The sequence below is a fragment of the Vipera berus genome, assembly GCF_964194415.1.
Source record: "Vipera berus genome assembly, chromosome: Z".
Lineage (NCBI taxonomy): Eukaryota > Metazoa > Chordata > Lepidosauria > Squamata > Viperidae > Vipera > Vipera berus.
In genome coordinates, this window is record NC_138205.1 from 13,541,684 (window position 1) to 13,555,364 (window position 13,681).

The 13,681-nt window shown below is 42.5% G+C and overlaps 1 protein-coding gene across 1 annotated transcript in view; it reads left to right on the forward strand.

Moving 5' to 3' along the window:
• The window catches only part of LOC308679073 (3 beta-hydroxysteroid dehydrogenase type 7-like), a 71,658-nt gene that overhangs the window by 52,205 nt on the left and 5,772 nt on the right, over positions 1-13,681 (forward strand). The window contains exons 4-5 of the mRNA XM_081346308.1: positions 4,610-4,753; positions 12,971-13,079. Of these exons, the coding sequence (XP_081202434.1) occupies positions 4,610-4,753; positions 12,971-13,079 (253 nt within the window). The remainder of the gene's footprint in view (positions 1-4,609; positions 4,754-12,970; positions 13,080-13,681) is intronic.

The window sequence follows — 13,681 nt, forward strand, 5'->3', positions numbered from 1 at the left end:
TGAGCAGCTTGCGCAGTAAGGTAGTAAGCCCTCTCTTTAATGTACAGGTAGTCCTCGACTTATAACAGTTCATTTAGTGGCCGTGCAAAGTTAGTCCCTTATGACCGTTTTTTTTTCACACTTACCACCATGGCGGCATTCCCGTGGTCACATGACCAAAATTCAGACGCCCGGCACCTGACTCGCATTGATGACAGTCGCAGTATCCTGGGGGGGGGGTTGTTACGTGATCACCTTTTGTGACTTTGTCACAAGCAAAGTCAGTGGGGAAGTCAGATTCACCTCACGACTTGAGTTTCTAACTTGACAGCTGCAGCGATTCACATGACAGCCATGGCAAGAGAGGTTGCAAAATGGGGCAAAACTCGCCTCACAAACGTCTCACTTCGCAACAGAAATCCTGGGCTCGGTTGTGATCGTGTGTTGAGGACTACCTGTAATGATGTCAGAAGACATAGCATAAAAGGAAAGGGAGTGAGGTGGGAAGAGGAATATGTGGCATTCTAGGCCTCAGTGGCTAATCTCCCTCAGAACAAGTGCTCACTGCTACACACACTGCAGCATGATACCTTAAAATTGTCACCCAGAGATTTAAAATTGCATTGTGTAGTTTATGGATGGTGTCGTCTGTAGTTCCCTCTGCACAATTCTTACTTTTCCCCCTCCTGTTCTATATAACCCAAAGGCAACGGTTTTTAGGGAGGAAACACCTGGTGGGGTCTGATCCTTCCTCTTGAAGGCACAGTCCCTTCCAGTGCATGGTGGTTAATGCAATTGGTGACCAGGATTAGTCAAAGTTGTTGGAAATTGTTTACATCAGAGCTCCCCAGCCTTTTGGGCACCAGGGATCGATTCTGTGGAGAGAGTTTTTTCCACAGACCGAAGGGTGCGTGGTTTTGTGTGCTGCCTGCATCCTGTGGATGGGACTTTGCTTGTTTGTGCGGACCGGTTGCTGGCATGCCGCAGCCCAGTACTGGTCCACGGACCGGAGGTTGGGGACCCCTGGTTTACATGACAGAAAATAGGTGCTTGATAAAGGAGATGGAAATGGGAGAATTGAGGGCAGGGTTTTATTAAACTGCACAGAAATTTGTTCACATTTTTCACAGAGGTAATTTACCTTCCTTGCAGGACTCCACACAGTGAAATTGAATTTTTGGGATACAGTTAGTCCTTGACTTACAACCATTCGTTTAGCGACCGTTTAAAGCTATAACGGCACTGGAAAAAGTGATTTACAACCAGTACTCACATTTAACCACCCTTGCCGCATCCCCACGGTCTCGTGATCAAAATTCAGGCGCTTGGCAATTGGCATGTGCCTATCCTTGTTAGGGCATGCCAGGTTCATGTGATCGCCATTCATGACTTTCCCCGCCAGCAGAGTCAAAGTGGGAAGCCGGATTTGCTTAATGACCGTACGATTCACTTAACTGAGTTTAACAACCATGGCAAAAAAGATCCTAAAATTTGGCATGACTCACTTAATAGCCACTTTGCTTAAAAACAGAAATTCTGGTCCTAATTCGTCATAAATCAAGGACTACCTGTATTCAGTTATCTGTTGTGATTCAGGGTCAGCCTGTGGGTTCGGCAGTTGGGTCGGATGACTCAGAGGAGGAGGGGGGTGTTGAAGACCTTGCTGAGGGGGTTGAAGATCTTGCTGATGAGAGCCCTCAGCCAGGCCCCTCCACCTTGGTCACCACGGAGACCCAGCTGTGTGAACCTGACAGTGTGGATGAAGATGACCCACAGCTGGCCCTGTTCAAGGACGCCCGACGCAGGAGGCAGTCAAATAGGAGTAAACAGAGGAAGGCAATGGGGCTTCTCGGAAGGAGGCAGAGAGAAGCCACGCCCTGAACTCTATATAAGGGGAATGTCTGGGAGGGCTGGTTTGCTGAAGGCAACCGCTCGGATGGTTCATGTTTCTTAAAGCTCCTGTTTCTTGGTTCGTGTCTTGTTTGTTTTTGTAGCTATAAATTTGGCAGGCGTAATTCCAGCCTCTTGCCGGTTGTAAAGGGGTTGTCCCTGCCTTTTCTGCAGGGCCGGTAGCAGGCTGGTACAGAACAGTATCTTTTAAGCAGGAAAAACGACTGTAAGTTACATAAGTTTTTTTAAGCTGTGGGTCTCCAAACTTTTTTTGATCACTTTATTCTGAGAATAAAGGGGTTTTTTTATACCCCCCAATATGCTAGGTGTATTTATTTAGAAATTATACAGTATACCTGTACGACGCTGCTAAGAAATTACCTACATTCTAAAATTTACCGCACATATAGTTTGTATCTCCTGATATTATAAGAAATTATATTAATTTCTTTCACTCTTTTTAAAGATTAAAAACTAAATATGAATAGACAATTTATCTTTTTCCCCCCACACTCCGGTTAATTGCCTTGTGGTTCCCTTGAGACGTGTGCCCCTCATTCTGGGGATGATTGTCCTAAATCCATAGGGACTCCAAGGCAAATCCATTGAGAGCAAAGTCAGAAGTAACCACATGAGCTCCCTGAAATAAATAATGCTGTGATCTCAATCAAACCGTGATCTCCTCTTCAAGCCGTAACAAATAATGGTTTGGAAGTGTTATCAATGCTTCCCTCTTTAATAGCCTTGCTCCCCATGTCTCTGGATCTAATCCTACCAAGCGCTTGCTTTAACAGGTCAGTGTTTGGCTGACATCACGTCTGTCTTCCTCCCTTTTTCTCATTCCCATCTTCCTTCCTTCTTTCCTCCCTCCCTCCTTTCCTCCCTTTTTCTCATTCCCATCTTCCTCTCTTTCGCCCTCCTTCCTTCCCTTTTTCTCATTCCCTCCCTCCCTCCTTCCTTCCTTCCTTCCTTCCTTCCTTCCTTCCTCCCTCCCTCCCTCCCTCCCTCCCTTCCTTCCCTTCCTTTTTCTCATTCCCATCTCCCTCCCTTTCTCCCTCCTTCCCTTCCTTTTTCTCATTCCCATTTTCCTTCCTTCCTTCCTTCCTTCCTTCCTTCCTTCCTTCCTTCCTTCCTTCCTTCCTTCCTCCCTCCCTTTTTCTCATTCCCATCTCCCTCCCTTTCTCCCCTTCTTTTTTCTCATTACCATCTTCCTTCCTCCCTCCCTCCCTCCCTTTTTTTCATTCCCATCTCCCTCCCTTTCTCCCTCCTTCCCTTCCTTTTTCTCATTCCCATCTTCCTTCCTCCCTCCCTCCCTCCCTTTTTCTCATCTCCATCTCCCTCCCTTTCTCCCTCCTTCCCTTCCTTTTTCTCATTCCCATCTTCCTTCCTCCCTCCCTTCCGAACCCTTTTATCTCAACAAATGACCCTGAGTGGCGAACAAAATTAAAAATAACGTAAAACCAATTCGAAAAACGCCCACATTAAAAGACGTTGCAGCCAAACATTGCTGCCTGGATGAACTTTCTGATATTTTAGAATTACTTTACATGGTCTACATCCCCTCTTCCCTTCAAAGAGGGTGTAAACAGTAGAAGGGCAGAACACAGAGGCTCCTACACAGACCACAACATTCTTAGATTAGGCAAGATCCAGAACTGATTTCTGGGTTAGGGTTTCCACTTGTTATTTCCAGGCACCATTCACATGTTCCAAACTCTGCCCCCGCCCCAGGCTGTGGTTCAGTTCTTGGTGTCCTCTTGTTTCTCTTCTGCCCATTTGATTTTGCCTGGGCAAAGGAAGAGAACAAGTCAACAATACTGTATCTGTTTTATTCCATTGTGTGTTTCTTGCTGCTGTGTCTTTTTTCCCCCGATGGTAAAGCTGTGCTGCGGGACGCGGTGGCTCAGTGGGTTAGGACACTGAGCTTGTCGATCAGAAGGTCGGCAGTTTGGCGGGTCGAATCCCGAGTGCCGCGTAACAGAGTGAGCGCCTGTTACTCGTCCCAGCTTCTGCCAACCTAGCAGTTCGAAAGCACGTAAAAATGCAAGTAGAAAAATAGGGACCACTCCGGTGGGAAGGTAACAGCGTTCCGTGTGCCTTTGGCGTCTAGTCATGCCGGCCACATGACCACGGAGACGTCCTCGGACAAGCGCTGGCTCTTCGGCTTTGAAAGGGAGATGAGCACCGGCCCCTAGAGTTGGAAACGACTAGCACGCATGTGCGGGGGAACCTTTACCTTTACCTTTTTAAAGCTGTGCTGCAGGCTTCTGACCATCACTTAAAAACCTCATTCATTCATTCATTCATTCATTCTCGCTTTCTCTTTCTCTTTTTTATATATTTTTATTAAAACTTTTAAAAAAGTAGTGGAAAAACTAATCCAAATACAGAAGAGAAAAAAAAGGATGAAAGCAAAGAGAAAGCAAAAGGAGCCAGAAAATTTAAGAGAAAGAAAAAAAAGAAAGATATGAAGAAGTGGCTTGTGATATACTTCACAGCAGTTTTAGGAACAATTATATTTTAACCCCTGTCTCTAAAGTTATATATCGTAATACTCTATTTTCTATAATCTATTTAGTCTAATCATCCAAGCCGCACATCACAACTTCATTTTCCTTGTTATTTTTATGCAAAAAGTCCTTAAGATGTTTCTAGTCACCCATTGATGTAGATGGTGTCTTTTCTGTAATTAAAGAAGTTAATTTATCTCTTTCTCTCTTTGTGCTCTGGAAAATTAAAGTGACTCTCATCCAGGGAGACATCAGCAAGCCAGAGGATGTGAAGCCAGCAGTCAAAGGTGCCCATGTGGTCATTCACACAGCCGGTCTAGTGGACGTCTGGGGCAGAGTCCCACCTCAGAAGATCATGGCAGTTAATGTGCAAGGTACGTTTTGGTGGGGAAATCTTTGGATATCCAACCAGTTTCTCTACACAACCCAAATCAGATCAAGATGGTCCTTCTGAGTTTGTGGAACTTGTCTCAGCAAGAAGGGTGGGGCTTTTGCTGTTGTTAATTGCGAAGCCGTATCCGACCCATCGCGACCCCATGGACAATGTTCCTCCAGGCCTTCCTGTCCTCTACCATCTTCTGTGTGGGAACGGCCAGAATTTGGCTTCTCAAGAATTTGGTTTCTCACCCTTCTGCTTTTCTGGCCCCCCCTTAGCTTGGCCTTCACTTGAGTTACAGTGAGAACACACTCTCCTGGCTCATGGGAGGGCTGGCATGTGGGAGGTTTGGGAAACGCTATGATAAAGCCTTCACATACATCTTATGCTACCTTGTTTTTGTGTGATCTCATAGGCACCTGAATAATCCAATTATTTCTATGTATCCTATTTGGTATGAGACTGATGTAGTTTTTTGTAAGATTGGAGGTGAATAAAAAGTTCAGCGGGCAGTGCTCGGGGGAAGTTCTTTTTCTGGAGACGAGGCTGCCTGGCTGGTTCAAAGCTCTCTATCGACTCAGGTCTGAATTCTTTTTCCTTCGCCTGAATTCCTGTCCCTACATCTGAATTTCTTTCCCCTTCATTCTGGAGTCCATTTAAGCTCACGCCTACTGCTTCAGTGACTCCATCCAGCCACCTCATTCTCTGTCATCCCCTTCTTCTCCTGCCCTCAATCTTTCCCAGCATTGGGCTCTTCTCCAGTGAGTCCTTCCTTCTCATTAGGTGGCCAAAGTATTTGAGTTTTAGCTTCAGGATCTGGCCTTCTAAAGAGCAGTCAGGATTGATCTCCTCTAGGACTGACCGGTTTGATCGCCTTGCAGTCCAAGGGACTCGCAGGAGTCTTTCTTATGGTCCAACTTTCACTGCCATACATTGCAACAGGGAAGACCATAGCCGTGACTATACGCACTTTTGTTGACAGGGTGATGTCTCTGCTTTTTAGTGTGCTGTCTAGATTTGCCATGGCTTTCCTCCCCAGGAGCAAGCGTCTTTTAATTTCTTGGCTACAGTCCCCGTCTGCAGTGATCTCGGAGCCCAGGAAAATAAAATCTGTCACTACCTCCATTTCTTCCCCATCTATTTGTCAGGAACTGAGAGGGCCGGATGCCAAGGGTGGGGCAGATGCACACAATTAATTGCATGAGGAAAAATAAAACCTTTTTGTTGCTGAATCTGCTTGCCTTATGAAGGTTGGTGGAATTGTGTCATCATTGCATCCATTCACACACACACACCTGTTTTGTGGAATGGAACCTTCAACGCTGTGCTTTTTTTCAACCTATGGGGAAGAGTCCACTCCACAAAGTGGATGGGAGCAGAGGAAGTCCTTTTAACATTTACGTTTGATTAAGATTAAGTGGATGTTATTTCCTATATGTTGTGTCATTTACTCCATCTGTGTCATATCAAACATGTCTAATGTAGCAGAAACATCTGGAAGAACCTGGGCGTATTTTCCAAGGCTTAGGCCAAACATGATTTTATTTGATCCCAGCTTTTAAAAATAAATAGAATTGGCTTCCCAAAAATGTTTTGGCTTTTTCTAATTTATCTCTTTCATCCGTGGTCAGAAAGGGCCAGGAAAGGTGAAGCGGCAGAAATGAATCACCTGTAGTTTTTCTAAGCCCTCTGTTTGCAATTATTCTGAACCCAGAATGCACTTCTTGGTTTAACACTAAGCTAAGAAAGGAAATCTTTGCTTTGGAATCCTGAATTAGAGCAACAGGAATTAGGCTACTTTCTGTATCCTTGATGGCACTCTTACTTTTAAAGTCTGTAGATAAATCTGTCTGTCTGTCTATCAAAATGTTTAGCCCATTCAATAACCAAAGTTCCCGGGGTGGTTTATAACAAAGTCTACCAAATGATACCATTTGAATATAAGCATATATACAATAAAATCAAATGAAATGATGGATGAAAACTAGGCCATCTAATTTTCAAAATCTAAAAAAGTATAAATTAAAGTACAATTGAAGACAATTCAAAAGCCTGAAAAATGGAAAAGTGCTGAGTTGCTAATGTAGGTGCTGGATGGGCCTCTCTCATAAATGGTTATGTCACTCCAGAAAAAGCTCTCTCTGTTTTTGATCACCAGGAAGCAATAGGCAAAAATCTTCTTAGAACCATCAAATTGAATACTAGAAAAAAGGAGAAAGACAAAAGGAAGGTCTTTTTTTTCTTTTCTTTTCTTTTCCACAATGTCTAATTCAACTTTGGAATTGGCTGCCTTGAGATGGGGTGCTGGCGATCAGTCAGGTTAGTTTTCATAGAATAGAATAGAATAGAATAGAATAGAATAGAATAGAATAGAATAGAATAGAATAGGATAGGATAGGATAGGATAGGATAGGGTAGGGTAGGGTAGGGTAGGGTAGGGTAGGGTAGAGTAGAGTAGGATAGGATAGGATAGGATAGGATAGGATAGGATAGAGATTCAGAATAGAGTAGAATAGAGTAGAGTAGAGTAGAATAGAATAGAATAGAATAGAATAGAATAGAATAGAATAGAATAGAATAGAATAGAATAGAATAGAATAGAATAGAATAGAATAGAATAGAATAGAATAGAGATTCAGAATAGAGTAGAATAGAGTAGAGTAGAGTAGAGTAGAATAGAATAGAATAGAATAGAATAGAATAGAATAGAGCAGTGTAGAGTAGAGTAGAGTAGAGTAGAGTAGAGTAGTGTAGAAGAGAAGAGAAGAGAAGAGAAGAGAAGAGAAGAGAAGAGAAGAGAAGAGAATAGAGATTCAGAATAGAGTAGAAGAGAAGAGAAGATTTAGAATAGAGTAGAAGAGAAGAGAAGATTTAGAATAGAGTAGAGTAGAGTAGAGTAGAGTAGAGTAGAGTAGAGTAGAGTAGAGTTGGAAGGAACCTTGGAGGTCTTCTAATCCAATTTCCCTATACCATTTTAGAAAAATCTCTTCTTAAAAACTTCCAGTGTTGGAGCATGCACAACTCCATGGCAAGTAGTAGGCAGGTAGTTCCACTAATTAATTGTTCTAACTACCAAGGATTTCTTTTAGTTCTAGATTGTGTCTCTTCTTGATTAGTAAGGGGGCTGGATCAATTCATGAAATCAGGTAGATCAATGGCTCTTATGCCTTGATGGGGCTGCCCCTGAAGACCCTCTGCTGGGAGATTGATGGGCTTCCTTGTGCAATAGGTTGTCCATGGCTTTATAGCCTGAGAACTGATAGGACAGTTGCCTGTGACCACTATTCCCATCGATACTGTAAAATCTATAGGATTTGAGTGTAGATTTTCACTTGGATATATATATATATATATATAGGTAGTGTTAGGAATTGTTATGCAGAGGTCTCCTTGTGCTACCAAGGAGTTGCACAGACAAGGAAGGGTACTGAGAGCAGTAAGAGTCACACAGTAACCACAAGAGTACACTGAGTTGTGAAAGCAAAAAGTACTTTACTTTTGAGGTGGTGTAAAAACAAAAATGCACCGTCAAAAATAAACAGTCCAGGTCATACACAATAGCAACAGTCCAAGGAGTAATCCAAAATACAAAGTCTTCTTACCGATCCAGAGGTCAATACACAGTTGTACAGGTTTATCACAGTAGTAAACCAACAGTACAGCAAAACAGAGCAAAAACAGTAATAGTAGAGAGAGCAGTGAATTCAGGGAGAGAGAAGCTACGTTCCTAGCTCCCTCTTATGGCCATGAGAACACTTACACACCCATTGGCCAATTAACATCTTAAAGTCACAACATCATAGTTTATATATTTTCAACCCAACATTGTAGGCTATCACCATATGCCTAACAGGTAGTCCTCAACGTATGACCACAACTGACCCCAAAATTTGCTAAGCAATACAGTTGTCAAGTGACCTTTCTTCACTGCAGTTGTTAAGTTAGTAACAATGTTGTTAAGTGAATCTGGCTTCCCCATTGACTTTGCTTGTTGGTTGAGGAATATAATTCCATATTTCTGATTCAGCTGCTCTTTTTTTAAAAATAATAATAAAGTTTTTGGTTTTCACCAAGACAAGATTTGGGCTTTTAAAAAGGAGTTCACAGCTTTATACCTTAGGTTGATCTTCATGCATGTGATGTTAGGCAAGAAAAGGGAGGGAACAATTCTCTTGAAATGATTCCACTTTCTTTTATTAAAATAACAACAATAATAGGATGTTGCTGATGAATAATGATGAATGATGATGATAGCATGAGATTTATTCCACGTAGAATGGAATAAACAACCAGAATGGCTCATTGAACGTGACAGGAAAGGAAAATGAGATGGAAGCTGTTGATGTTATTTGTGCAACAAATGCAATCAACCTTTCCAAGAACAAAGTATTTACACCCCTGGTTTACATGCCCTGGAAGAATGGAATGAACGGAACGGAATAATAGAATGGAATGAAGTGGAGTGGAATAGATTGGACTGGACTGGACTAGACTAGAATGGAACAGAACAGAATTTATATCTGAAGGGTCTCTTCTACTTTTGTATTATTTTGATTGATTTTATTCCGAACACTCTCCTGCCCTCAAAGAAAGCATCTTGTCTCTCCATCAGGGGCCCGGACTGGAATGCCACAGGCTTCCACCCTTGCCTTCTGCTGTTTGCCAGTCTCCCAAGGTCTGTGCCTATTTTTCTGGGCTTTTTGGAGCTCATTTGGGTTGGCTCCAGAGGCCTAATATGATGCTTCTGCTGGGCATTTTGGGAGAAGCTTCAGAGGGCTTTTAAAAGGAGACATTTTGCTTTTAAAGGTTGTACCTAAAATGAGTCAGGAGCAAGAATAACAACATCCACACACGAAGCCTCTTTATACTTTTGTTTGTATGATTAATGTCCCAGGGTGGATCAAACAAGCGAAGAATGATCCAAGAGGAGTTTTGTGATCTTCACTTCAGACTTTTGCAGCAACAGTCTGGAACCAACTAACAGGATGACAAATGATTATTTTCCAAAGCAACAACATGTTGGGAGGTAGAATTGAGCAGTCTTTAGAGGAGAAATGCTCGGCTGCTCTATTTATTATATTTTAAACATGCACATTTTCTTCTTTTCACGAGGACCCTGTGAGGTAGGATCATCATTCATTCAGGGTGAATTGCCATTTGGCTTTCCCTGAGGTCTAGTTTGAAATCTCAGCAAATCCCTTCTTTGAATCCACTAGGATTATTGGGAATTGAAGTCCATACAATTTAAAGAGCTTAGGTAGGAAAACAGTATTAAAATGTGGCCTTAGGCTCCCCTAACAGCCTCTCTGGAGGCCTCAAAATTGAAATTATTTCCCAACCTTTGTTGAAATATATAGGTAGCCCTTGACTTACAAGTTTGTTTACTTACCATCCAAAGTTACGAAAAAAGGGGACTTATGACTGTTTTTTTCACACTTTCAACCACTGCAGCATCCCCATAGTCATGTGATCAAAAGTCAGACACTTGGCAACTGACCTCACATTTATGATGGTCGCAGTGTCCCAGGGTCATCTGATCACCTTTTGCAACCTTCTGACAAGCCAAGTCAATGGGGAAAGCCGGATTCACTTAACAACTGAGTTACTATTTTTATTTAATTTATTTAAATTCCATTTATATCTCACCCTTCTCCGAAGACTCAGGGCGGCTTACAAGCTTAGCAGTAGCCTTCATTCTATGTATATGCCTGCTTATTAGGGCTTTCACCCCCCCAAGCGGCATTATTACAAAGTCAGCTTAATTGCCCCCAACAATCTGGGTCCTCATTTTACCTGCCTGGGAAGGATGGAAGGCTGAGTCAACCTTGAGCCTGGTGGGATGCGAACCTGCACTAATTGCAGGCAGCTGGTGAACTGAACAACTGCAGTGATTTACTTAACAGCTATAACAAATCTGTAGATCAGTGTTTCTCAACATTGGCAACTATAAGATGTGTGAACTTCAATTCCCAGAATTCCTGAGCTAGCATGCTGGCTGGGGAATTCTGGGAGTTGACGTCCACATAGTTTAAAGTTGCCGACATTGAGAAGCACTTCCAGAGATGCTCGAAAATGAATGCTGTAATCCCTATTGGCTGCCTTCTCATGAAATCCTGACCCACAAACCAGCCATTTTCTCTAGCTGTGTGTCCTGCAAATCCAACTGGTGCAACTGGTTTATGGTTCCACCATCCAGGCCCCGCACCTGTCTCCTCTGACACTGACAATTTGCTCACGACAACCCACTAATTAGTGCAGGATCCAATCTATTGTTGTATTACAGTGCTACACTTACATTGAGACAGAATTGCTCTAAGTTCTGAAGTGAGTCAAAGAGTGTTTTAAAATAGCCGAGAAACATAACGTGACACACACAGAATTAGTAGAGGAAAAAGACCTAAAAAAAGATAACTGACCTAAAATGTAAACACTTCCTTTAACATGAGATCTCTTATTCCCTGAAAGAGTGGGATCGTGGTTAAAAGGAGAATAGATCATAGGAATACGAAATAGCTTTTTTAATTGGCTGGGCCATCTGACCATGTCCTGTTATTTATCTCTTCAGAGGCTTAGACTGGATCAGGTTATCATTATGCGGCCAAATTCGAAAGACAGCTGTTGTATTCTGTAACCTGGGGGTGAATAGAGCCTCCTGGTCCCACACGTCATCTGGAAGTCCTAGCTTCAGGCTTCTTGCAATTCACAAACTTGGGAAAAGGGGTTTGCCACAAATCCCTTCAAAATCTTTCTTCTTCTTCTTCTTCTTCTTCTTCTTCTTCTTCTTCTTCTTCTTCTTCTTCTTCTTCTTCTTCTTCTTCTTCTTCTTCTTCTTCTTCTTCTTCTTCTTCTTCTTCTTCTTCTTCTTCTTCTTCTTCTTCTTCTTCTTCTTCTTCTTCAGCAAAGTCAAAGGTATCCTGGCGTTTACAAAATAGCTTTGACTTCCCCAGTTACTTCTTTCCAGGATCTCTGCTGGAAAGAATGGAATGGAATGGAAGAATGGGATGGGATGGGGTGGGGTGGGGTGGAGTGGAATGGAATGGAATGGAATGGAATGGAATGGAATGGAATGGAATGGAATGGAATAGAATAGAATAGAATAGAATAGAATAGAATAGAATAGAATAGAATAGAATAGAATAGAATAGAATAGAATAGAATAGAATAGAATAGAATACTTTATTGGCCAAGCCTGATTAGACAAACAAGGAATTTGTCTCTGGTGCATAATCTGGAATTGCAAAATCAGAGATGGTGGGTTCCTGTAGAGCAGGAGAATGGTACCCTGCACCATTGGTTTGGTTTCATTTTCACTTTGCTTTGCAAATCACGTTTAATATTTCTCAAGGAAAGTCAGATGCATGCTGGTGGGCAAAATGGGGTTCAGCCACCAAACATACAGGTAGTCCTCGACTTACAACAGTTCATTTAGCGACCAAAGTTACAACTGCACTGAAAAAGGTGACTTATGACCGTTTTTCACCCTTTTGACCATTGCAACATCCCCATGGTCACATGATCAAAATTCGGACGCTTGGCAACTGACATGTAGTTACGACAGTTGAAATGTCCCGGGGTCATGTGATTCCCCTTTTGCGATCTCCTGACCAGCAAAGTCAGTGGGGAAGCCAGGTTCGCTTAACAACCGTATTGCTAACTTAACAACCGTTCACTTAACAATTAGGGCAAGAAAGGCCGTCAAATGGGACAAAAATTCACTCTATGTCACTTAGCAGTGGAAATTTGGGGCTCGATCGTGGTCGTAAGTCAAGGACTACCTGTATGCGTTTATTTGCACCCTTTGGCTTCGCATTGCAGCGTTTGGAGATGTGCGAACATGAGAGGCAGTGGTGGGATTCAGCTGGTTCTCACCAATTCGGCAGAACCAGTAGCTAATTTTTTGCTGCCCAGGCCCAGCATGGACTTCCGGAAGCGGCATCCACACAGAGAATTGGTTGTTCCCATATTTGAATCCCACCAGTGAGGAGAGGCCCTGGTTGCCTCTGGTTCCTGCGGGAAAGCGAGGTGCAAAAACAATTGGTTCCTACTCAATAAAAAACCTCACAAATTTCATTCCTTCTTTTTTTTTTCATTCCTGGCAGAGCTGTTTCTTTTCTAGACCGGGAGGGCTGTGGTGGACTGCCGTGTTTTGCATTGTTTCTCCTCTTCCTCCTCCTCCTCTTCTCCTCTCATCCCCTTTTCCCCTCTTTCCCTCTAGGAACCAAGAACGTAATTGAGGCCTGTGTCACACAAGGAGTCCAGTATCTGATTTACACCAGTAGCATGGAGGTCGTAGGACCTAACATAAAAGGCCACCATTTCTACAGGTATGAGCTACTTTTTATAATAATAATAATAATAATAATAATAATAAATAATAATAATAATAATAATAATAATAATAATAATAATAATAATAATAATAATAATAATGATGATGATGATGATGATGATGATGATGATGATGATGATGATGATGATGCAGCACTCCACTAGGTGAAGTAAACTGGTGAGTTTTTCTACAATTTCTGCTGAATTTCCCTTGGGTTGGACTGGAAGACAACCAAGGCCTTTTTGCAACCCTATTATTTTATGTTCTAATCTGGTCAACTTTGGAGTTTCTTATTCTTTCGAGCCTTCTCATACTGTTTTAGCTATAGAAGGGGCTAAACATGCATATTTTCTAAATAGAAGCAAACACCTAAAGAGTTAACTTTCAATGCTGGCTGTGAATAACAGGGAGTTCCCCTGATTTAGGACGGGCCCAGATGTTTTGGCCCTACTCAAGGTTTTCCCCGGGGCTCTCCTAGCAACACCGTGACGTATGGTTACTAACAGTCACCATGGAGACAGATGGGGGAAGGAGTTTTAAAGGCATAGCGCTCTCTATGGGTGTGGGCCAATCTGTTGGGGTCCGTCCTCCCTTTTA